Source organism: Sinohyriopsis cumingii, chromosome 6 (genome assembly GCF_028554795.1).
Source record: "Sinohyriopsis cumingii isolate HCF-2022 chromosome 6, ASM2855479v2, whole genome shotgun sequence".
NCBI lineage: Eukaryota > Metazoa > Mollusca > Bivalvia > Unionida > Unionidae > Sinohyriopsis > Sinohyriopsis cumingii.
Genome location: NC_142966.1, coordinates 21,482,135 through 21,507,827, shown reverse-complemented (window position 1 = coordinate 21,507,827; position 25,693 = coordinate 21,482,135). Strand labels below are relative to the sequence as shown.

At 34.3% G+C, this 25,693-nt stretch overlaps 1 protein-coding gene across 1 annotated transcript in view; it reads left to right on the top strand.

The window, feature by feature from the left end:
* The window catches only part of LOC149796474 (uncharacterized), a 294,892-nt gene that overhangs the window by 88,406 nt on the left and 180,793 nt on the right, over positions 1–25,693 (top strand). Inside the window, exons 9-10 of the mRNA XM_089961179.1 lie at positions 18,364–18,433; positions 19,363–19,436. Of these exons, the coding sequence (XP_089817305.1) occupies positions 18,364–18,433; positions 19,363–19,436 (144 nt within the window). The remainder of the gene's footprint in view (positions 1–18,363; positions 18,434–19,362; positions 19,437–25,693) is intronic.

Here is a 25,693-nt window from a genome sequence, read left to right as displayed (position 1 = left end):
TTCTGGGGGAAAATAGGATGTGTCACATGGAGAAATGGCAAGTCTTTTTGCAAATTTCATGCATATTGGACCAGGAAGATCAGTCAATATTTAGTGAAAACAAGGCTTTACAAATGCCACAGAAAACCTCCTGATTTTAGGTCCCACTCTCTATTTTTTATTCAGTCTCCCTACTTGGCTTCTGAAAAGTTCATAGGTATGCCTTACACCCCGTTTTACAAAACTACGGTAATCATGCTAATATTGTGGAATAAAAGGCAACTACACATCAATGTACTTGTATATTTGCTGGTCAAAATTCCCTCTTAACACAGGCCAGTTTCAGGGTTTTATTGATTAACTGGCCTGTACTGCTGTCGCAGAACGAAAGAAAAATTTGCTGACTATCAGCATAGGAGACGCTAAACCATCAAGCTTTACTGTTGTGTGGAAAATTATGATGATTGTTCACTCAAAACACAAAACTAAAATTGATGTTGATCTTAGTTGTTATATATGAGAATTTTAGCCTTTATTATTAACACTCCTCATGAACATGTAAATTATGATGGTTATTTGCCTTATACAATTAAACCTGCATAACTTTTAAAGAATATTACCTCAGTTTGTAGGATCATGTATATCATTGAAAATTAGTATCTTGTGAGCGCGCGATTGAAATGTAAATGAAACAGCTATTAAGGACTAGCTGAAATGTTATCTGCAAGAATGCAATTTGGTTGAAACAATGAATAAAGCAAAATCTACATCTATATTTGGGAATAAATAAGGATTTAAGTGACGCTATGTACGCTTTGCACTGTGTAAGTACTGTACATTATAGTTCAGCATGGTCTCCCATGAATTATGAAGTCTGTATTTATCTTTATTTAACTTCATGTTGGAGAAATAAGAAAATATGCACATGGAAAATAATAACAAAATCAATCATAGTACTTTATAACAGTTTAATAGTTGTCAGGTTATTGTAAGTTACTTTGTTTTTACATGCCTATGTCTTAGGACATGGACAAAATTATTATTTTGTGTCCCAAGATTTACAGCCATTACAGTAGTCAAGAAAAAGACCTAAAAACTGTCAAGTTTACACATTGGTCCACGGATAAGCTGATCCTCCCTTCTTCCAGGCCTTTATTTTTTCCTAAATTATTCAGCTTATATGCGAGTATGTACGGTCGTTCTTTTGTAGAAAAACTGCCATTTATTTTGATACACTGTTTTCTCTTTGTTAGATATAATGTAACCGAATAAATTGTTGAATTGTCATATTGATAAATTTGAAATTTATTTATAAGAATATCATGATCAACAAGGTCAGAATTTTTCTAAGATCAATTTGAATGGATTCAACTAGTTTCCCTTGATCTAATGCAGTAATCCATCAGTCTATCATTCAGTCTGAAGTTGTCCACATGAGTGGTTTTCTCTGAACCATGATTGTTTGCTTTTTTTAAGTTAAGATAGTTTGTTAGCTGTGTCAAAAGATTGTGATGAAGATGTTTTGCATATAGTTTGGACAGAATTAGTAAGATAGATATGGGATTTTTAGTAATTGACATCTTTTCTGTCAGACATGTGAATGGGGGTATCCTTTGCTAATTTCCATGTCTGTGTGGAAACACTAAGGTGGATATGCTTAGATTAAGCTATGCTGTGTGTAATTATATTTGTAGCAACCCACAGGACTTTTGGTCCAATGTTATCTTGGCCTGTTGATTTCCTTCTTGCAGTAGTTTGCAAAATTTTAAAACTTTTTATTTGATATTGCAGACATAAGAAAGTTTGTGTCAGGTGGAATTTTTTCTGAACAGACAAATTTCTTAGTTTATTTTTATTAATTTACAATGGCTTCCTTATTTCTGGAGGCTATATTGACAGATAAAACTTGAATATGTATGCTATTTCAACACCCTTACCTATAATCTGGCTTTCCTAGCTAACCTGTTGGATTTTGGATGACCTCGTGGTACACTACCAGCATCTAGTTTGTAAAAACTTTCCACAAATAATTTTTTTGCAATTGTTTTATAAAAACTGATAGAATTCTTCTTTGCCCAATTGATTGTTTTGGTTTCTTTATTTTTCTTTGTTTTGTAAAGTGCTTGTTGATCAGTATAGTTGAAATAGTCACTGGTTTTCATGGCATCTAGAATGCCTGGAGTCAACCAACCGACTTGGAAGTCTAGTTTTGCTTTATGTGTTTTCAAAGGTACCAGGATATGTTTATCACCTGTATAAAAAGTTGGGTCCATATATCAAGAGCATCATCCACATCATCAAACATATATACTATACTCCAAGGAACATTACTGAGAGTTTCTAGAAATTTGCATTCATCATAATGCTTAAATAGACCTATATATTATAATTTTATGATTTTTAAAAAGTTTTACTGCAGTTTTTAATCCAGATTTTTAGGTAAAGAAAATAGGGAAGTGATCACTAAGACCTATCCTTGGAATATGTACTTTTGTCACATCATCTTCCATATTTGTATAGATATGATCTATTAGAGTTTTCGATTAGTCAGTTTCTTGTGTTGGTTCATCAACTAATTGGGTTACAGCAAATGTTTCTGTGAAATTCAGCCAATTCAATCAATTTCTGTTAATCTGATCTCTGTTGAAGTTACCTAAAATGTACTTTGTTCTGATCATCAGTCACTTTATCTAGTCGCTTTTCAGAATGCTCATTCCATTCAGCCTTTGTTGATGGAGACCTATAGATAAAACCCACTAGGAATGACTTTGTATTTGATTGATTTACCTGGTTGTATATGGCTTCAATTTCATCTGATTCTAGATCATATCTCCCGTCAAATGATAAAACATTACTTACATACACAATACGACCTCCACCCCATGACCCTCTATCACTTCTGATTGGTGTGCAATAGCCATCAATAAACAAGATTATCATTTAATCGGTTTCTGTTAAAAATGGACATTATTGACCTTAGAAGATAATAATAAATTCAATTGGTCTAACTTATTATTCATACCTTGTATATATTTATATGTCCATTGGTCAGACCTTTTCCTTTAATTTTAGGTCAGATGTGTCATATTATTAGGAGCTTCAGACAAGGACTTAAGTTCAACAATGACATTTTTAAAATTTTTAAGCATGCATGTAATCTTTGTCAGAACATTTACAAACATGTAATATACTTCTACACTCAATACATCCATTACAGTTTTCAGTTTGAGAGATAAAATGTAAAACTGAGGTCCCAAAGTAACCAACATGAGCACCATCACCCAGAAGGGATCCCAGTGCTTGTCTTCCAACAGCACAGAAATTATGTTTTATCAACAGAGCACTATCTTCATAGCCAAAAGGCTAGCACCTATTGTAGTATGAAATTTTTCTGAGTGCTGTGCCTTTTGTCTGTATTCCAAAGAAGTCATGACATTGAATTTTCATATGTTTGCATCAAAGTCATGCCCAGGTTCAAAAGAATTACAACTTCCTAGCTTGTCTGGTTTTCTGAAAGTGCTGTCTTGGTCCTCATATCTTTGATTAATGTATTTGCCTTTGAGTATTGGATCTTGTTCATTTATTGCATGCAGACAGTGTGAAAGCCCCTTTTGTTTAAATGGGTTCTGTCCTTAGCCTTGAGGTGTTTAAGCACTAGGCCAGAATTTGTAACAATGCATTTGAATGTAAATCCATTTGTGATCCCATTCATTGCATAGTTGCTCTATTAAGGCATTCAGGTTTCAAATATCAGTGTTGATTCTTGGAGACACTGCAAATGAATACCTTACAAGCTGGGTTGTCCAATTAGATGTTATTCAGAATATGGTAAAAATTGTCTTCTATTTGTTCAATTTCAGTGTTGTTGTTAACATCATTTCTGCCAACACTGATGATATTGTTATCGAATTGAGAACTATCTGTTTCTCTGATCACATCAAGCATATGAACGGTTCCCACCCCAGGTATTGACTTGACTTTGACCCAGGGTTTAAGACCTCTTTCACTCACATATTTAATGATCAAGTCCCAATCTGCAGTGTTTGTTTCATTGAAATTTCCAGTTGTTTTGGGTTGCATGTTTTCTTTTTTAGTGAGAAGAATCCCTGGTATTGGAAGAGCCAAGAATTTCATTGCTAATATTAGAATAGTGATACTCTCATCATTGACAACATTTTTTTGACCTGAACTTATCTTCAAGAATCAGTTGTATGATCTCTATCGACAGAACACTTTGAAATAAAGATGCTGTTCTTTTTGCTATTGTACAGTTAATAGCTTTCAACATGGTTCCATTCTTCACAAATTTGTCCATACTACTGTTGATCATTTGAGTCTTCTATGAAAGACTTAAGTAGATCATCAACAGCAGTGAACTCGTTGGGGGGTTTCCATTTCCTTGGTATTATTCCTGCACTTTTCACAGGGTTTGTACAGTCTTTGGTGGTCTATGACAGTTTGGAAAAAATGAAGTAGCATTTTCAAGGCCTTGAACATTTGTGGAAATCGAGCAGATTACCCTGAGGTCTTTAAAAGTCTTGAAAATTTTAATAAACCCAAACGTTTTAATTTCTTTCTGGAATCACAAATATAATTTTCCAAAGTTGTTAGATTTGGATGTAATCGAGTTTTCCTGGTTTCTTTCTTTTGATAACCCATTCAGTTTCATTGCCACTGCAATAATAACAAGCATTTGTTTGGCCATCCAAAGTTGGCTTTGGCAGTGACTTCAATAATGCATGCACTCTTCATCAAAGCAAGCTTGCTACAGTCTTCAATAAAAACAATGCACCCTTCATCAAAGGAAGTCAGCAGCATAACTATTTTAAGGAGGGGTTTTTTTTCTTCTTATTTCATGATGTTTGTTTTTTGTAATCTTATCATTATATATGTTTTTAGGTGTTAACTAACACTGTAATACGCTTAGAGCTTTTAAAGATTAGGTGTTTTACAAAGTCCTTGTTATTATTATTATTATAATCACAAATAAAATTGCCTAAGGTTGTTAGATTCGGATGTAGTCGTCTTTCCTGGCTTCTTTCTTTTGACAAATCATTCAGTTTGATTGGATGAGTCCATCACCTTTTTCCAATCGAAATGTTCATTACACTAATTCATGATTATTTTTTATAACACGACTGTTCAGCCAGTTTAATTTTGGTTACATTGAACAAGTGCTCACCCTATGCAGAAAGTCTGTGAAAGTAACACACGCTTGAGGATTAAAAATTTGTTCAGTCAAAACGTCTTCACTTTTGTTTCACCTTGTGTTTAAAAATGCCAGGATTTGCTCTTTCAACAATATCTGGCTTGAAAGAGAGAAATACAAGGAATGGCTGAAAAGGATAAAACATGTAAACGAATGGTGTTTTGTACATTGTGTAAAAAGGAGATCAACTTGGCTTTGATGGGAGAAGGAGCCCTTACAAGTCATGCCAAAGGTAAGATGCAAATTAGTACACATAAACTACACACTTTTCATTTAGTGGAACAAAGATGCAGAAGTATAAGCTATTGGTAGTTTTGGGCAAAATAGCGATAACTCATAACTTGTGCGGTATAAAAGATATTGTTTAATTTGGTGGTTTTGGAGACATGGCAAATTGAAAAGAGGGCCTGTTTAAATTTACTTACACTGTCGGTTTATTGAACATGTTTGAGGAAAAAAAATATCATGTTTGAAAAGCTTGTTCTACATAATAATGTTCCTTGTTTTTTAATGTAGAAATGAAGGTTGAACATCCATTTTAATAAATTCAGTAAACTAAGTGATATAATTGATTTGATAATGCATCATCACTACTGACTTCTGATAAAATTCTTGGCTGATACTTGATAGTCTAGCCATTGTAATTACTTTTGTTTTGTTTCTAGGATATAAGCACCAACAAAATAAAAGTTCTGCAAAGCAAGTTGCACAAGTAAGTGGATACTTTCACAGCCAGCAGCAGATGGCATGATGAGTACAAAGCAACCAAATCAGCTCCAGCAACAGCCTACCAGATCAGCTCATGCAACTTCTACATTAAAGACTAGTTTAAATACTTTTTACACTAAATCTGAAGTACTACGGGCTGAAGTTCTCTGGACAATGAAATATATTCACAGCCACTACAGCCTGAACTCGTGCAAGGGCATCATCAATATTTTCAAAGCAATGTTTCCTAACAGAACGATTGCTTAACAGTTTTCATCCAGTGAAAGCAAGGCAGCCTATCTTGGTGTGTTTGGAATAGTACCTTATTTTGCTGGTCAGTTGTTGACAAAATTGAGAGAGGCCAACTTGCATGTCCTTCTGTTTGATGAGACTCTGAACAAAGATTTGCAGGAGAAGCAAATGGACTTGCATGTACGGATATGGGACTGCAACAAAATCAGCACATATTATATCACTTCTCAATTTCTTGGTCATGCTCTTGCTGAAGATCTGTTGGACAAGTTTCAGCCCATTTTGTCTGACCTAGGGTATAAGGGTCTTCTACAGCTGTCAATGGATGGACCAGCAGCTAATTGGAAATTGTATGACTTGTTGCAGTCTCATATTTCACTTTCAACACCCTTGAAAATGTTAGAAGTTGGTAGCTGTGGACTTCATGTTATGCATAATGCATTTTGCAGTGGCTGTGCAGAAGTACCATGGGATTTGGAAACTCTTCTGATCAGTGTGTACCAAATATACCATGATTCACCAGCAAGAAGACAAGATTTCAGGGACATTAGAGGATCAACTGTATTTCCACTGAATTATTGTAAACACAGGTACTAATTTTTGTTTGGTTTACTAGATGTCTATTTAAACAATTTTACTTTTTAATTCACTTCATTTCAGAAAGTTTGTTAAACTTACTTGGTATTGAAACAAAATTCAAGTTCTCATTGCTACCTTAATTGTTTTTATATTTTGTTTTATTTCAGTTAGTATATTTTAATTCTTTTCTGTTTTAATCTAACCAAATATGATTTTCTTTCTTTCAGATGGCTTGAGAATGTTGAACCAGTGGAGAGGGTCATTTTTCTTTTGCCTCATCTCGTTGACTTTTGTTCAGAATTGAAGAATAAAAAGATAACAGTACCAGTCTGCAAGTCCTTTATGTTCTTGATGCTGTTGGGGATCCTTTGATTAAAGCTAAGCTGCAATTCTTTGTAACTATTGCCATAATCGTACAACCCTTTTTGGAGGCTTACCAAATGGATTAACCTATGCTTCCATTCCTTGTCACAGACCTGGGAGTTTTAGTGAAAGACCTCATGTCACATTACTTGAAACCTGAAATCATGTCCAAGGCAAAGTCTGTAACAGCATTTGTGAGCATCAGGTTTGATAAGAAAGAGAATTTTCTTGATGCAGGAAAAGTTAATGTTTGCTTTTCAGTTTTACAAACATTGCTAAAGGCAGGAGCTTCAGACTGGAATAGATTTGCATTCAGAACAGCGTGCAGAGACTTTATGATTGCAGTGGTGAAGAAGCTGTTTGAGAAATCACCTCTGAAATATCCCTTGGTGAAAAACATGTCCTGGGCTGATCATAGAGTTATGCAATCAAGAGTTAGATAAGAAAAAGGGACAAGCAAAACTCTGTTGGGTCCTCAGACTTATGTGTTAGGCAGGAAGAGAAGTAGAGTTTCGATGTGATTTAGTATTGACTCAGTATGGAAAATTAGTGAATAAAGTTATCCACTTGGACAATCATCCATTTAATTGCTTCAATGGAACAGACGACAGCCTTGATGACGTGTTTTATTCTGTCCTTTACAAAAGAAAGGAATATGTTGAACTTTGTAATGTTCTCCAGAAAATGTTGTTGTCACATGCGCAGCCAACATTGGAGAGAGGATTTTCTGTCAACAAACAGGTATCTGTTGAGAACCTCAGCAGAGAAAGTCTTGGAGGTCAAAGGCTAATCATTGACACAATGAGAAAAGCAGTTGGATCTTGGAAATCAACATTAGCATTGATATTATGACATATGTCTCCCCAGCAAGATATAAGTACCATGCCAATCTGGATAAGATAAAAGCAGAGGAGGACCATGAGGAGAAAATCAGAAAAGGAAAGAAACAGGAGTTAGCCATGGATGAAGTGAAAGAACTTAAAGCCAAAAAGCTGCATCTCTAAGCTGGCAGTGTCAGCCTACATACTTCCTCAGTTCAGAAGGCATAAGAAATAGAGTTAAAAGGACCCATTGTGCTTGTCACAGAGTCAAATGCTCTTACTAGGAGAATAGCAGAAGAAAAGATGACAGCAGCAGCTTCTCATTCCAAGATGAATGAAGAGAAAATACAGCAACTATAATAATGCATTTAAAGCAGTGCTGATGTCTGTTAAGAGAACAATTTAATTTGTATTAAATCTGATGCATAAGTTACATATGTCTGAAATAACAGTGACTGTTAACCTATCTTCCAGATCATTATAAAGCAATTTTAGGAAATTAATTATAGTCTGAATTTTGTCATCAAACAATTTTGTTGTATTTTGCATTCATTGTTTTCTCATATAACAAAACTTGTGTACAAAATGTTAGTCAAAATAGGTCTTGGAAATCTATGTTTGAGGTCTCTGAAGGTTTGGGAAAAGTCTTGGAATTTATCATTCAGAATTCTGTATGAACCGTATTTCAGAGTTTAAATGTTCACGTTTTTAATATCTTTCATTATTGACAAGAGGATTTCAGGATCAATATCAGCAGAACCATATTTTATTTCAGTTATTTCTGACAGTAGATTATTTTTGTCTTTATTCAGATGCTTCACTTTATCCTTCAGCTTACTGTTTTCCTCTTCAAGGACAAGATGACATGATAATTTTCTCAGGTCACATTTTATTGTGTTCTCTGTTTTTTTCCCCAAGCAATTCAGCCTTCACCTTAATATCTGAATATTATTCAGCAAGCATGTCATGTCTGTTTTTTACTGACTGGTATTTTGTTTTCAAACATTAATGTTCTTGTGATACTTGTGGGGGAAAGAATTTTTTTATCTCATGTGAATACACAAGGTATATCAGGATGTGGAAGACAGGTTTGGGTTGCTACAGGACTGAAATATACTTTAATTGCTGTCTTTTTTACTGTGGCTGTTTTTGAAATAAATTTCTTGAGCAATGAGCTGATAGTGTTAGTCCATGCAGGGATCATTTCTGCATCACATGTTCCATGCTTTCTGTTAAAGTAATGAACATGGAATATTATAATATTTGTCATAATTTCTTAATGGTATGATACATATCTTTCATTTCAAACCAGATACAGCATTCAGCTAACTTCATTTCCTTTAGAGACTTTATTAGTTGAAGAAATAACCAAAACAAATTCAGACCAGAATAATGCATTTAACCATGATTAACTCATTTGGCCCCAGAGGTTTTTGTTGTTTTCGCCTGAAATGCGAGTAGGAAAGACATTTTTTTTATTTTTATTAATACATCATAATACATCAGCTTTCAACAGATTACCATGAGACTAATGACTAGTTATATTAGTAACATTGTTTTCCATTGGTTATTTTGCTTGCGCATGAGCAGAAGGGTAAAATAAAATTAAAAAAACTATATTTATTTTATTTTTTATTTTTTATTTTTTTTATTTTTTATTTTTGCTTATTCATGTTTATGGACATTTCTTAGAAATTGTCAAAGAATGGCTCTTTTTGTAACTTATGTGCAATACTGATGCACAAATGATGAAATAAATAAGTAATATTAAGATTTGGTAATGTCACCAAAATACTCCCATTAACTCATTCGGCCCCAGAGGTTTTTGTCATTTTTGCCTGAAATGTGCGTAGGAAAGACATTTGGGGGGCTATTTCTGAATACATTGTAATACATCGGCTTTCAACAGATTGTCCATGAGACTAATGCCTAGTTGTATTAGAAACATCATTTTCCATTGGTTATTTTGCTTGCGCATGAGCAGAAGGGTAAAAGTTGTTTTGTTTTTTTGTTGTTGTTTTTTTGCTTAATTGACCCATCATTTTCGTATGGAGACCGCAGTTTATTCCAAAAGCCCACCTTATCCTAGTTTTTGCAAAGAATCACCTGTCTGTGTGCAGTTAAGACCAGTCTGCCTTAGATATGAGGCCAAAAGGTCTAAACTCCGGACACAAAATCGCATTCCAACCTCGAGCGAATTTTGGGTGAAAAAAAAATGGGTCCAAAAAATGAGGTTTTTTCCTCTGTATTTTGTATTGCAACTAGAACTTTCAGATTATTTGGTATCATTTTAGAGCTATATTTTTCTGCTTTTTTTAAATACCAACTATGCTGGAGTATCTTAAATGACCTTGATGCTGCAGAGCTCGGAAATAGGGTACAGCCTCATCATGCCTACAGTCGGGATCGAGGCCAAATCGGTTAATAGACCCATCATTTTCATATGTAGACCACCCTTTATTCCAAATGCCCACCTTATCCTAGTTTTTGCAGACCGTTCTGCGTTAGGTCTGAGGCCAAAAGGTCTCAAATATGAACACAAAATCGTATCCCGACCACGAGCGAATTTTGGGTGGGAAAAAAAAAAAGGTGTCCAAAAAATTAGGTTTTTCCCTCTGTATTTTGTAATGTAACTTGAACTTCCAGAATTTTTGGTATCATTGTAGAGCTGTATCTGTCCGCTTTTTTGTGATACCACCCACTTTGGTGTATCTTAAATGACCTTGATGCTGCAGAGCTCGGAAATAGGGTACAGCCTCATCACGCCTACAGGTGGGATTGGTGCCGAATGAGTTAATGACAAGACCACACACAAAAACAAAGTAAAATGATAGCCATGCAAATGACTTATTTGTTAATGGTTATTGGCACACCAATCAGACATGACAGCAATCAGGGGTGGAGGCATTATTGTTTATGTAAAAAGTGGTTTATCAGTTGACAGGAGAAATGATCTAGTATCAGATGAAATTGAAGCAATATGCAATATGGATCCAAATAAGTCAATCAAATATAAAGCCATTTCAACTGGCCTTTGTCTATAGGTCCCCTATGCAAAAGTCATAGGCATCTTGCGAATAATCAGATTAACAGAAATTTGATGAATTTCATAGAAACCATTTCAAACCCATTTAGATGACCAACCAACACTCAAAAACTCTAATGGATCATAATGATACAAATATGGAAGAAAATGAGACAAAAATATACATTCCTTGGATAGGCCTTAGTGATCACTTCCCCATTTTCCTAACCAGAAAATCTGGAATAAAAACAGCTTTAAAATACAAAAACTCAAAATCATAACATATTAGGTATGTCATTTAAGCATTGTTCTTCATATATTGACCCAACTTTGTTTGCGATTGATAAATAAACATATACATGTACCTTTGACAACACATAGAGTTAAAAAGGACTTCCAGCTTTAATGGTTAACTCATTACATTTTAGATGACATGAAAGCTGATGATTATTTTAAATCAACAAGTACATTACAAAACAACGAGGAATAAAGTAACTAAAATGATCAATGGGGCAAAAAGACTTATAATCATTGATCTTTAGTAATTAATTGCAATAAGAATTCAGTGTGGAAAGTTTGTAATGGATGAACACGATGTCTTTTAAAGTCCAACAATTTAGCTAGGAAGGCCATTTTATTGATGAAGATATTAAAATAGCAAATTCATTCGTTGAAATTTTTTTCCTTATAGCTTTGGGAATTAAGAACTCGTAAACTCAATCATGATGAAATAAGACATTTCTGTTCAGAAAAATTAGCAGACACCAATTTTGTTCATTTCTTCATTATCAAATGAAAACGTTATAAAATATTTGCCAAATATTGAACAGTGAATTCAACAAGCCTCGATAATATTGGACCATGTCTCCTGATGGCTACTGCAAATATATTTTAAAGCATAACTTAACATATGTAGGCTAAGCCTATCCATATCATTGTTTCACTAGATATGGAAATTTGCAGAAGTTACCACATTCACAAGTCATGGAGCACAGATGTCAGTAACTAGAGACCCATATCTATCTTACCCACTGTGTCAAAACTACTTGAGAAACATATTCATGGCAATTGTTCGATATAAATAACCCTTAACTTCACTTACCAAAACATGTCTTGGGTTGAGAGAAAACCACGCCTGTGAGACAGCCTTCGACTCTATGAAAGATAGATGGACTACTGCCTTAGATTGATGGAAATTAGATCCATACAAGTTGATCTTAGAAGAGCTTTTGACCTTGTTGATCATAATATTCTTATCAACAAATTGAACCTTTGTCAATATGACAATTCAACATTTAATTGGTTTACATCATATCTAACAACTAGAAAAGAGTTTGTCAAAATAAATGGCAGTTTGTTTCTTTTTTATAAACAAGAAACAATTACATGTGGAATGCTATTTTCATAAATGATCTGCCAAATATACAAAATTAGGCAAATATATTTCATCATCTTACCTATATGCAGATTACATCACTCTATAAGATTCCAAACAGCTAAAATCAGACTCGAGATCTTCCTTCTGTTAGGTTTATTTAACAAATTAACCCCTGGAAATTTGTGTCATTTTCGCTTGAAATAGGAGTATGGAAAACATTTTGGAGCCTTCTTCTAAATACATACCCAAAAATTGGCATCTAAGTGATTTTTGCTTGGCCTGGTGCCTAGTTGTGTTAGAAACGTTTTTCATTGGCTATTTTGTTCACGCATATGCAAAAGGGTAAAAGTTTGAGTTCTTTATGTTGTTCTCTTTTCCGTTTTTGCTTATTGGAGCTATCATTTTCGTATCCTGGCCATATTTTACTTGAAATCCCTAACTTACCTTCTTTTTGCAAAGGTTCACCTGTCTGTGTCCAGTTCAGACCAGTTTGCCTTTGAAATCTGGCAAAAATTCATAAAATCCAGACACAAAATCTGATTCCCTCTCTATTTTGTAATGTGAGTAGAAAATCCAGATTATTTGCTATCTGTGTAGAGCTATGTCTGTCTACCTTTCTGCAATACCACCCATTTGGTGTATCTTAAATGACCTTGACACTTAAGAGCTCAGAAGTTGGGTACTATCTCCTGATGCACAAACGTGGTGCCAGGTGTTAATGAGTTAACAAGGGTTTTGTAAATTTCTTACAAATTGTCAGGGAATGGTTAATTTTGTAAATTATGTGAACTGTTGATGCACAAATGATTAAATACACAAGGAATATTCAAATTTGGTGATGTCCTTAAACTTCACCCATTAAAATAGATTCCTAGTGTTAGGAAAATGGCATGAAAATAAACACAGACAAGACTAAAGTATTAATGATTACTTACCAACAAAAAGAAAGTGTATAAATGGTTATGCTAGACAAAATTCTTGGTGTGATGCTTGACAACAATATGCAATGGAATGAACGTATGCAAATCATTTGTCATAAAGTTAATTTATGTGTGTGATAATTAAGTAAGGCAATGCCACATCAACTAAACACAGGTTAATATATTACAGAGTTATATACAACCATACCTAGACTACAGTCATGGTATTTGAGGAAATGTGTCTGAGAAGATTATTTTCAAATTATTTTGCTTCTGAAAAAGAACATGCTGACACATCTGAGATAATTCTGAAAACATCCTAAATGCAATGAAATGATACTGAAATGTTAACAGTTTTGTTGAGACAGGCTAGATTTCTGTACAAAGATTCAAACAATGTGGTTCTTCATTATAATGAACTATTACTTGAAAGAAAACAAGGTGACACTCCTAATTTAAGATCTATTTCATCTATCTTTCCATTAAAAAACCAAATAAAAAACTCATCAAGAAATGTTTTCACTATTCAAGGACACAAATTTGGAACAGAATCCCATAGGAAATTAGAGAAAGTAGAAATATAAATGCATTTAGTTATAATCTAATTGAATAGATGAAAAGCAGAACCTGTTCTTTTGACAAATACATTACAACTTAAATTATATATTCTCAGATCTTCCACTCTGTTGTCTTGCTGTTTTTGTACTGTATACACACAGTGTACCTAGTTGGAGAATCTTATTACAAAATTTTCAGTTTATTATTTCCATATTTAAATGAAGCTTATTATTAATGCTTTATAGTTTATCTTTACTGTGTATGCAACTGTGTACTAAGTGAATAAATAGAGGTCCACAAGAATGTTTTTTTCCCTGCAACTAGAGTTGTGTCACCCTCCTTAAATTAAATTATTATTATTATTATTGTTATTATTATTATTATTATTATTATTATTATTATTTAAGAATAAAGTTAACAAATTTTTATACTATAAATGCAGTATCCTGTGATAAAACCATCTCCAATTTTCATATAGTTTAATAATTGTTCTTTTTGCACAAAGATCAAGTTATAACTGCAGTTGTCACTAGTATATTCTGTTCAAAATAATATTAATTTTGGACACATGGGATACCACCCCTGTGTTTCCATGACTAGGGATATATCGGCCTATTCTGAGCACAGCTTTGAAAAGATGTAATGTTTATCCAACAGGCAATGGAAAAGAAATGCATTAATTTTGACTGTTTCTGTCAGCATTTAAGTCGATTAATTATCTGAGGATTATAGCTAATTGTACAAAACTCACCGTAACAGTGCCAATAAATGGCTAGAGATATTAAGCAAACTAAACCAATCATGTACATTTTTTTTAGTAAAGTTCAACATTGTATAAAAAAATATCCTATTACACCACTCCCTCGATAACTCGCGCACATCGGGGTCCAGAAACATTGACCGCACTATAAGCGAGGGGCGAGTTATCGAGGGACCTATAAAATAAGCCCAAAACCAATAAAGTGATTGACGACATAACGGAAAAATGGGGGGGGTAGGCAGATTATACTGTTGAATACTCACTTTATAATCGTTCTGAGATTAACTGTTAATAAATATCTCTTCATAACGGTGTACTTTATTATTTTCTCATAGGACAACATTAAAAATTTCAGGATAAATTACAGTATATTGAGGCGATCATCGAAAACATTATTCCACGTGGTTTCCGTTCGCTGAACATGTGTACCACTTCACACATTGTGTACTACATCACTAAGTTTTATGCTGAATTGTATACATTCTAGTTTTATTGTTTGAGCCAATTAGAAGTTTTTTATACACAAAAGATCGACTCTTTTCGAGAAACAGCGTCGATCGAACGATAGAGAGATAGATTTGAATGCGATAGAAGTAAAATGGAAAACAAAAAGAAACAAGAGTCAATCAGTACTGACATATTTAATTGGTCTACAAATTTAAAACAACGTAAATTAGAACAAGTTAATACTTGCCGTTTGTGCCACGCTTGACAAATATCAATTCACTTTTTGAAAAAATCAGTTAATTTTGTGTGTGTGTGTTACTCCTTGGTTTCTCTGCCGCCGAGCAAAATCCCTCAGATTTCTCAACTGCATGAGCTTTACGTAGTCAACATTTTGGGTCTCCAGCCACCTTATGGCAATATCAAAATATTTGCTTCCTGTACAGAGGGGTGGGGGTGCAACATCTGTGTCTGCATCGCTTTCAACACTTGTGTTACTCCAGTTAGAATCGTCTTCTGCTGCAAATTTGTTCGCTATAGAAATAATTATAGTTTCATCTGACATGTATTCGGCAGTAGGGCAATCATTGTCAGCACAAATCCACTCCTCCATCAAAAGAAACGCCCATCTCAGGACCATGAGTCTGTACTAATTTCTCCCAAACAGCCTCGGCATTAATGACATCAGTTTCACTGAAACACTCGAAGTCACTATCGTAGTCGTTGTCTCTGTTACTGTTTTGCTTTACGTCAAAGGCAGCTCCAAGACCCTTAATCCAGCACCCGAGGTCTCTTGTAATCGATTTAGTTTCTTTAATGCAACAAACACTTCCCCAAGTTGTTGATCAAAACAAAGCCGGCATGTACATGTAATTAGGTTCTCACGAAGTACTCACGGGTTTTGATGTGACGGTCGATTGACTCTTTTAATGTTTTCAATGAACAGACTATGTTGTGATTATAATGTTTACACTGAAACGGAATTAAAGGATTAGAACGTGACTTTCATTCAGGAAGTCGTTTAATTGGTGTTTATTTCATTCTCTGTTGCCACCTGTTAACATTTACCAGAAGTTTTCATTGATCGCTATTTCACCAGACTGTTTATTTACAGTATAATGACAACTATTTATCCTAAAAACTTACATAATGTATGATATCTTTAAACAGAGGTCTTGCTAGGATTTTAAAACTGGGTCTTTCTGCCTCTGAATTCAATCACTAAATATCAGTATATTTTCTCACTCTGCCGTCAAGTCAAAGCCTTTGAACTAGCCGCCTAGCTGTTGCATCATGTTCTTTTTTTTTTAATGTACTCTTATGAAATAGCAACAGTACATCAAAGAGTCTTTCAGTCACTGAATTCTGTCATTGTAAATATCAGCACAGCAAACTGATCAACACATTTTCCCACAAAGCAGGTGGCTGAAACAGGACCGGCAAATCTTTGAATTTTCCCGCGCACCTATTACATGCGTACGGAGGACTCCCGCCTCAGTGATTTTCTGCGTCCCAGATCAAAAATTGGCGTCCAAATACGCGTAATTAAGCGTTTTCGAGATCTCTGAAATTAATTCTTCTCTAGAACTTGCAAATTGCAAAATATGGATTATATTTTTACGCGCATTAATCACCATTTTCGATGATAAAACGAGCAGTGTATCAAGGTTTAATTTATCAATTCTTATCGTAATCTTTTTCATGTTCAGCATATTTTAAAGATATTTTAAATACATTTTGTCTGGAAAAAATCGGGAGCCAAGACGGACACCGCGTTATAAGTGGGATCGCGAGTTATCCGGGCGCGAGTTATCAAGGGAGCAGTGTATGTGGAAGTTAAACAAGAATGAATAGGATGTAATGTGTTTATGTCATGTTTATGTGGAAATATTACAGAATCTGTAAACAGATTATAAGCCAGGCAGTTTGGTAAGATTCCTGTTCTAGCAACAAGTTGACACATTGGGTAGCAGAAGATTTTGTACGTACAAAGGTTCATATGTCTGTTTGCAGTTCATACCAGTTTGCCTTAGATCTGAGACCAAAAAGTCTAAAATCCGAACACAAAATCGAATTCTGACCATGGACAAATTTTGGTTAGAAAAAAATCAGGTCCAAAAAATGAGGGTTTTTCCTCTATTGTGTAGTGCAACTAGAAATTCCAGATTATTTGGTATCTTTGTAGAGCTACATCTGTCTACTTTTTTATCATACCACCCACTTTAGTTTATCTTGCATGACCAAGACACTACAGAGCTCGGCAGTAGGCTATTACCCCCTGCCACATTAACTCGTTGCTAGGGGTTATTGTGTTAACAAGGATTTTTAATTTTTTTACAAATCGTCAAGGAATTGCTAAATTTTTAATTTATGTGCAGTGTCGAAGCACAAGTGATTAAATATGCAAGGAATATTCAGATTTGGTGACGTCATCAAAAGGCACCCTTTAATAAATTAACCCCTGGAGGTTCTTGTCATTTTCGCCTGAAATTTGAGTAGGAAACACATTTTGAAAGCTATTTCTGAATTGATCTGAAAACACCAAACCCCAGGTGACCGTTCAATAAAATACTGCCTAATTGTGTTAGAAACATCATTTTTCATTGGCTGTTTGGCTTGCACATGAGCAGAAAGGTTTAAGTTGGATTTTTTAAACATTGTTTTTATTTTATTTTTTTTTGCTAAACGGAGCCATTATTTTGGTATTGAGACCACTCTTTATTCCCAGTGCCCATCTTATCCTACTTTTTGCAAAGGTTCATCTGTTTGCAGTTCATACCAGTTTGTCTTAGATCTGAGACCAAAAAGTCTAAAATCCGGACACAAAATCGAATTCCAACTATGGGCAAATTTTGAGTAGAAAAAACTCGGTTCCAAAAAATGAGGGTTTTCCCTCTGTATTTTGTAGTGCAACTAGAAATTCCCGATTATTTTGTATCATTGTAAAGATACATCTATCTACCTTTATATAATACCACCCACTTTAATGTATCATGCATGACCGTGACGCTACAGAGCTCGGCACTAGGCTACTACCTCCTGCAACGTTAACTCGTCGCTAGGGGTTAATGTGTTAAAGAGGTCATCTGGTTACCTGTCTAGATTTAGAAACTGTGCTTCTTGTGTAGTTTCAATAAAACTTGGTCAATACATTTATACACCCTGTATCATGAAGATGTTGGATGAGTTTAATTATGAGCAATAAGCCATGCATATTAATCATTTCAGTGATATCAGGCCCACTTAAGCCTGTTGTTAACATGTGCTTCCATCAATCATATTCTCTTTGTCCTTAACAGAGCAGAATAAACAAACAAAATTTTTTGTGAAAATGAACTACCCTCCACATTTTATTGTACTCTTCCAGGATTTATCTGAAAAATTCAGGAACCTTGAGATCTCAGCTGAAGAAGACCACAAAAGACTTTCCAAAGAATGTAAGCTTCCTATTCACACCTTTATGTCCACTTTCTAAATGTATGTTGTTATGACTCTATGGTCACAAACTTAAGTAACAGAAAAGAAGCGAAACCATCAAGTTTTGTAAAAGTTAACAAACAATTTACTTGTATAAATGAAAAGTGTGAGAGGAACTGACAGTATAATGAAGTGGATCCAAATTAGTCCTTTTAAAGGTCTATGAAAGTCCTAAACTATAGAAAAGACTCAATTACTGGAAATGAACTGGTCTCTCATTTCCTGCATATTTCTCTGAGCTGAAACAGATTTTGTATATTTTTATATTTGGTCATCTCTTGAAAATAGAGACAAATATGTTTAAAGTTCCCAGTTTTTACCTCCATCTTCAAACTTATACAAGACAAAAATCACATATACCATGAATTACAGTCTACACAAAGTAGAATTGGATTTTGCATATGGACATAAAATAGCAAGATTATTCAAATATTTACCTGTAACATCTTAGTATAGCTAAAATGAAGATTGTTGTTGTTGGGTTTAACGCCATTTTCAGCACACGATAGGCTATACATGGTGGCCAGTATTAATTTTGGAGGAAGAACCCGAGAAAACCCTGGAAAGAACCACCAACCCACGAGAAGCTATTGGCAAGCTTTCTCACATACCCACATTGGCCGAATCCGAGACTCGAACCCATGCAAACAGAGGTGAGATGGCAGTGATCCGTAACAGAGAGCGCTTTAGACCACTCAGGGCCCCAAAATGAAGATAAAAACAAGTGATGTAAAATTATCAGTATTGCAGAATTGTATATTTCAGCTGTAATGATAATAAAAAATGCATTTCATTGTTTGAACAAACAATGTAAAATTATCAGTATTTTGGAATTTTATATTTGACCTGTTAAGTTAACTAAAAAAGTGCATTTCTTTGTTTATTGTAGTAAACACTGAAGTTGAAGAAAAAAATAAGATACAGTCGGAATGGGAACTGAAATTTGCAGCAGCTGAAGGGCAGGTAAAAAAAATAGTATTGGTTATCTGGCACTGGCTTTTCCCTTTACACTGTACCCTGGCCATCACACAGTATCATCAGTCTATTATGAATGCTTAAATTCAACTTCTCAAATATGATTTCATATATCTAACAATAGTTAAGAGAAAAATTGTTGTCAAGTCAAAATACATTAGTGTCTTATTCTTGCCCTGCCATATTCTTTGAAACAGATATATAGTGTTATTTATGTCCATCCATCTGGCCTTCATGTACATCACAAACTTTGTTTCTGACGAAAAACGTTTGAATGTCATCCTAGATTGAAACCAAATTTGGTGTGCAGCTTAAGACCTAGATCAAGATGTATGTTAACAACCCATTTTCTCATAGAAGTAAGGTTATCATGTTTTGATAGGATTAATCCACTTGCATATGAGTAGTTTTTCATCAAAACATTAACACAAAAAAATAAAGTCCTCTTGCTTAAGTAAAAAAATTTTTTTTCACAACAATTCAGATTACTTAAAAGGTCTTATCTGTTTACTAAGCTTCCATGTGAATTATGATTAAACAGTAATTGCATGTAAATAGAAATTTCAGCAAAATGATGTGCAATAGAGAATAAATTTCAGCAAAATGATGTGCAATAGAGAATAAGGACTGATTCAAAAAGTATTAATCACTGTTAAATGGCATATCCTCACTCATAGAAGCAATAGCACTGTTAAATATTTAAAAAAAGGCATCTCATTGACACAGTAGGCGCTGTTAGCACTGTAAAGATGAGGGTCATAAAATAAAAATGGAATCACCTTTCATAGAAGCAGTAGCACTGTTAAAAAATGGCATCTCATAGACACAGTAGGCACTGTTTATATAAAAGTCCAGTAGTGCTGTAAAGATGAGGGTGATGAAAAAAACACTAGCACTGCAGCGATGAGACTAAGAAAGAACAGTTAGCACTATGGTATCTCATAGACACGTTAAGCACTGTTTATATAAAAGAATTAGTGCTGTAAAGATGAGAGTAATGAAAAAACATAAGCTCTGCAGCGATAAGAGTAAGAAAGAACAGTAAGCACTGTTAAAAAAATGGTATCTAATAAACACATTAGGTGCTTTTCATGTAAAAGATCAGTAGTACTGTAAAGATGAGAGTCATGGAAAAAAACAGTAGCACTGCAGCGATGAGAGTCTTGAAGATAAGAGGATACTGTCATCAAAGAATAGTGGCACAAGTGTTGAGTCATCAAAGAACATAGACCATAGAGACTATAAACAGTCCAACAGTCTGTTGCTGGTGGCCCATAGTTCCATCACTTAAAGAAATAATCTTCATATAATGAATTACAAAAATATTTCTCCGATTATTTCTGCAATTGAGTGATTACAATGTGTGGGTATACAGCTTACTGACCAATCCATTGTTGAAAAAAAAATGTATATTTTTGAAACATTACAAGAACGAAAATCCAAATTAGTCCAGGTGCAGTGAGACAATTGCTAGCAATTTCGACGATACACAAATTCAGCAATTCATTCCACTTGCAACAGTGATAGGAAATATTACATTGGAATTGTTGGGCAAATATAAAACAAAAATGATAGTGTAAGACAGTTAAAGAAATTTATGTTTGATCATGAATGGTCTAACGATGCTAGTGAATCTGAGTCTGCATTAAAGTGCTAAGTCACTAGAGATTTATGATCCAACATCAAGCGTTCCATAATGACATTGAAAGCTCTGATTTCTGAATAAAAGAATTAAATCATGGACAGCAAAAAAATAAACTATGTGAAACATTATATGATGGATCAAGGCCACACGGAGGCTTGGGGCAGTCTGGACACTACTAAAGTAATTTTATTTTACTTTGTGAAACATTGTATGATGGTTTGTTGGAATCATGGTCGAATCGCAAGCAATAGGTCTGTCTCATACATACATACTTATTGTTAATTGTTTGTCATTTCTGTTAAGTAAATGCCTGCTTTGATTTGTCAGTCTGAAATTTATCCATGACAACAGCGGATTATGACATTGTAAATAAAACAGGATTAACAGGTATGGATACAATCACATGACCAAGGGGAACCTTGGTGTTAAATGAGTAAAGAATTTATCTGGGTTGTACCTGCATGGATTTTCCAAGATCTGCGGCATAACTGCATCAAAGGCATCACAAACAAGGTGCTGTGATAAAGTCAATGTGATAAGGACAATACCTGGAGATACACACCATACTGAATGATCAATGTCGTTGTGTCTGAGAATAATCTGTAGAGATGGTATTTTTCTCTATGCGTTGATGTTCGCTGGAAGATACTCATTGATGGTGTCTCTGATGGCATGTTTTAGCACTTCACTATTAAACCCATGGTAGCTTAAATGTTGGCTATTCCACCTCTTTAACCACATAATTATTAAGAAATGATTGTTTATATGATGAAACCAGGCTGAAATAAGTAGTTGTATGACCCAGGTCAATCACTATTTCTATAATGTGCTGGTTAATAGTCTCGAGGTCAGTATGTACTTGGTTCAGAAGTTGTATCATTGAGATGATCTGCCATGGTAAATGGTCGTTGGAATATTCATTTACATAACTCAAAAGCAACTGCTGTAGGTCGCTGCTGGCCTGCTGTTCTTCCATAATGACGTTGAAATAACCTATGCTGAATGTGTCACTGGTTTGCAAGCCACCTGGCAAGTAGTATACTGTTAACAAAGAAGGGGGGAACCCCACAGCAGCACGTGGTGTCTTTGCTTCCCCTAAAATATCCTCATCAAAAATAAAATAGACTTGTGTGCTTCTGTAAAATATCATACTGGACCGTTATGATAATCTGGTGTTTGTCCATGGTGAAGTCAGCACATTGTGGCTGTGACATTGATGGCGGTGTTAGTGGTGCTGCGAGTGGCCATCCAAGGATGGTTCTAACTGAACTGAAGTACATATCAACAGCGTAATCTGGCATTGAAATTTCTATGGCTTCTGACAGTGTTGGCTTGTGTCCAATTACAGCAAATTTTTTTTCTTGGCCTGTGATAGATTTAATTCTGATTTGAAACTCACTGTTGATTTGTTCACTTTGATAACTCCCAGTTGGCAATCCTACCACAGTCCACTTGGGCGTTTTGTTGAACTTATTCTTCTACACAAATACCAGTGAGTTGATGGCGGGCAAACCTCTCAAGTGATACATATCTAATATTTGGCCAACTATTATAGACTTGCAGTTGTGCTAGTGCTATTTCAAAAGACTGCTGGGATCCATTTGATCCTGTTTGTGCTCTTATTGGGGTAGCGAAGACAATATCAAATTCTGGTTCTGTTGTCATCGCTGATATTGTGGTTGTTGGTGGTGTTGTATTAGCGACAGTTTGTTCAAGCAGTGGGCAGGTGAGTTCTTGTTGGTCTGTCAATATTACTTACACTAATTCTAATGGAGTGTTAACACACGAAATGTTAACAGTTGGATTACACCTGTCATGATAAATCTTGTTCATTTCTGCAAATTCACTATTGAATATCATTCCGTCATTGAGCTCCATTTATATTAGTGATGATAGTCACTCATGGGCGGTGGATGCCATTGATAGTGCTGCTGTACATGTAATATCTCAGTCACGCAGATCTATATTTTTTTGCAACAATATTAAGAATACCAGCGAGTACAGCAATGTCAACTCTTATTATTGGTGATATCCCATATGTAGCTGACATATTGTCTGAGGATTCTTAGGACATGTCATCCAAGGTGTCCTCAGACATGTCATCCGAGGTTGTCCTCAGACATATCATCCAAAGTGTCCTGAGACATATTGTCTAAGGATTCCTCGCACACCTCCCTGGCATAAAAAAAGAAGACCAACAATAATGAAGCAAATATTACAGAAGGTAAGAATACATTTTATTTTTAATTTGTTCAACGCATACAAATAAATTTTTTAAAAGGTCCAAATATCAAGAATGTCCGTAAGATTCCTTTAGTGCCAAATTGTCCATTTAAATTTGAAAATCCATCCACCTATATCATCACCTCTTTGATATTCTGCCATTTCTTTTGGATCAGTTCTGTAAATAAAATATTGGTTGAACATACAAAATGTGATGAATTAATAAAATAAACAGTATGCATGTAACATAACTGTTATTGGCAGCCTTCAGTTAACAAATCATGTTTGCAGTCCTTTAGTTCTGATTTATATTATGATTATTATCATATATCTGTAAGGATTAAACAATGCAAAGAAGCAGAAACATCCGGTCCGATTTCAGTACCTTTGTTTCATGACAATTTTTTCTTAAAAATCCTGCTTCTGCAACACACACAGGCTATCAGTGAGATAAAGATTAAAACAACAGTAAGATTTACTGAATGTAGTAGGCCTACATGTTTGTTCATAAACAATATGCCTAATGGGTAAATGACATCATACACTATTTATATTCGCCAAACAACCCCATTCCCATCGAAAAAAGATGTAATCGACTGAAAAACTGATGCAGTGTACAGCCGGCCTCTGAAACAAGAGCCAATTAATGTTCTTATCATTTTCAAATTTAATGTAAATATTTTTTAAAAATAAAAACAAATTTAACTCCAATCTTTCCAATAATTCCATCTGTAATCCCAAAACTCAGCAGCCTTTCTTGGCTGAACAATATTTAGGAGGTTACAAACATTTCTGGTAATAGGATTATCATATACATAAGCAAACAAGTTATGGTGATTGATGAATCCACTCCTGTATAATGCAAGTTTTCACAGACTACATGTAGTTTGCTTTCAACGAACCACTGTCAAATTTATTATTATGGCGCGTACAAGATTGATTGATGAAAGGACTGCTGTGATTGGATAATTCCATGCTCTGCAACCAATGGAAGAATGTGAAAGAAATATTTTCCAGAACTTCCAAAACTTAAGTATTTTTTAAATTTAAAAGCAGTAAGTAGATAAGCCCCTCCTACCATCATTATCTAGGGTCCTTCAGTTATCTAAATTTTGTTCTAAAAGATTTAATTATCTCTCAGATTCTGGTTATCCGCAGACCAGAAGTGCCATATCAGGGCAAACAAATAAAAGTTCCTGGTTGGCTGACTATCGCCATTTAAGCTGCCAACCCTAGCACTTTTTCCTTGGGTTAAAAAAAATAAATGAAAATATAAAAAATAAAAATAAAAATTCCTGAGAGAACCTGAAATGTTTAGTACATCATATATATATATATACATATATATATATATATATATATATATATATATATATATATATATATATATATATATATATATATATCCTTTTTTCAAAACAAATGCAAAAGCACATGGGGTTGGGTCGTATGGCCTCAAAAACACGTATACAAAAGGAGGCTTTAACAAAGCACTGACATTATCATTATTTTTAAGACAAGCAAGGTCAAGAAGCAGAATTTATCTACAAATGCATTTGAAGAAAGAAAAAATAATTGGAGAAAAAGCTATTGAAGTTCAGAGATACCTCCTCCACAGATAAAATTGCCATGCAATTGCAGTTGGCAAACTATTCGTGTCCAAAGGAAATATAGAGGGAAGAGTTTATCTTCAGGTTATAGAATTTAGGTATATAAATTAAAATCTTTATCAACTACAAGTACACTAACACAAGCTTGTGTTTTTTACTTGATCATTTACCACACACAATTTAGCTACAATTTAACTATTGACATATATTTTTACTTGATCACTGAAAGGATAGATGTGGCTTTGCAAAGCTTAAATGAGGATTACAAATGTTACCTTTTTACTTGGAAAATGTATTTTACAGTACCTTGTTTGTCTACATTTCATGAATACATGAATTGTATTTGAACTAATTGCAAATAAAAAAGATTTACACCGGTTTATACTCTGAGTGAAAACATTGTTCAGATTTATGTCATCAATAACTTTGCAAGTCATTTTTCATGTTATTTAAACATCAAAAGCCAACTTTCTTTGTGAAGTTTAATAGTTTTAAAATCCACAAAATGGATTATATGTGTTTCAGAGATGGAATCTGTGTTGTACAAGCAGAGTACAACCCCTTTTTGTTGTCCAAAAAACAGAATCAAGTGTTTGGTGCATTCTTCCCAAATCATTTTGAAAGAGATTAAACTTCCATGGAACTGTGCTATTATCAGCTGTCATATTAAAAATGATAATTAAAAATAGTGCCATGCCAATCGTCCATGCTATTGTTTCAGACTCATTTGTATTTTTGCAATTTTATTCTCGTAACTAATGTAACGA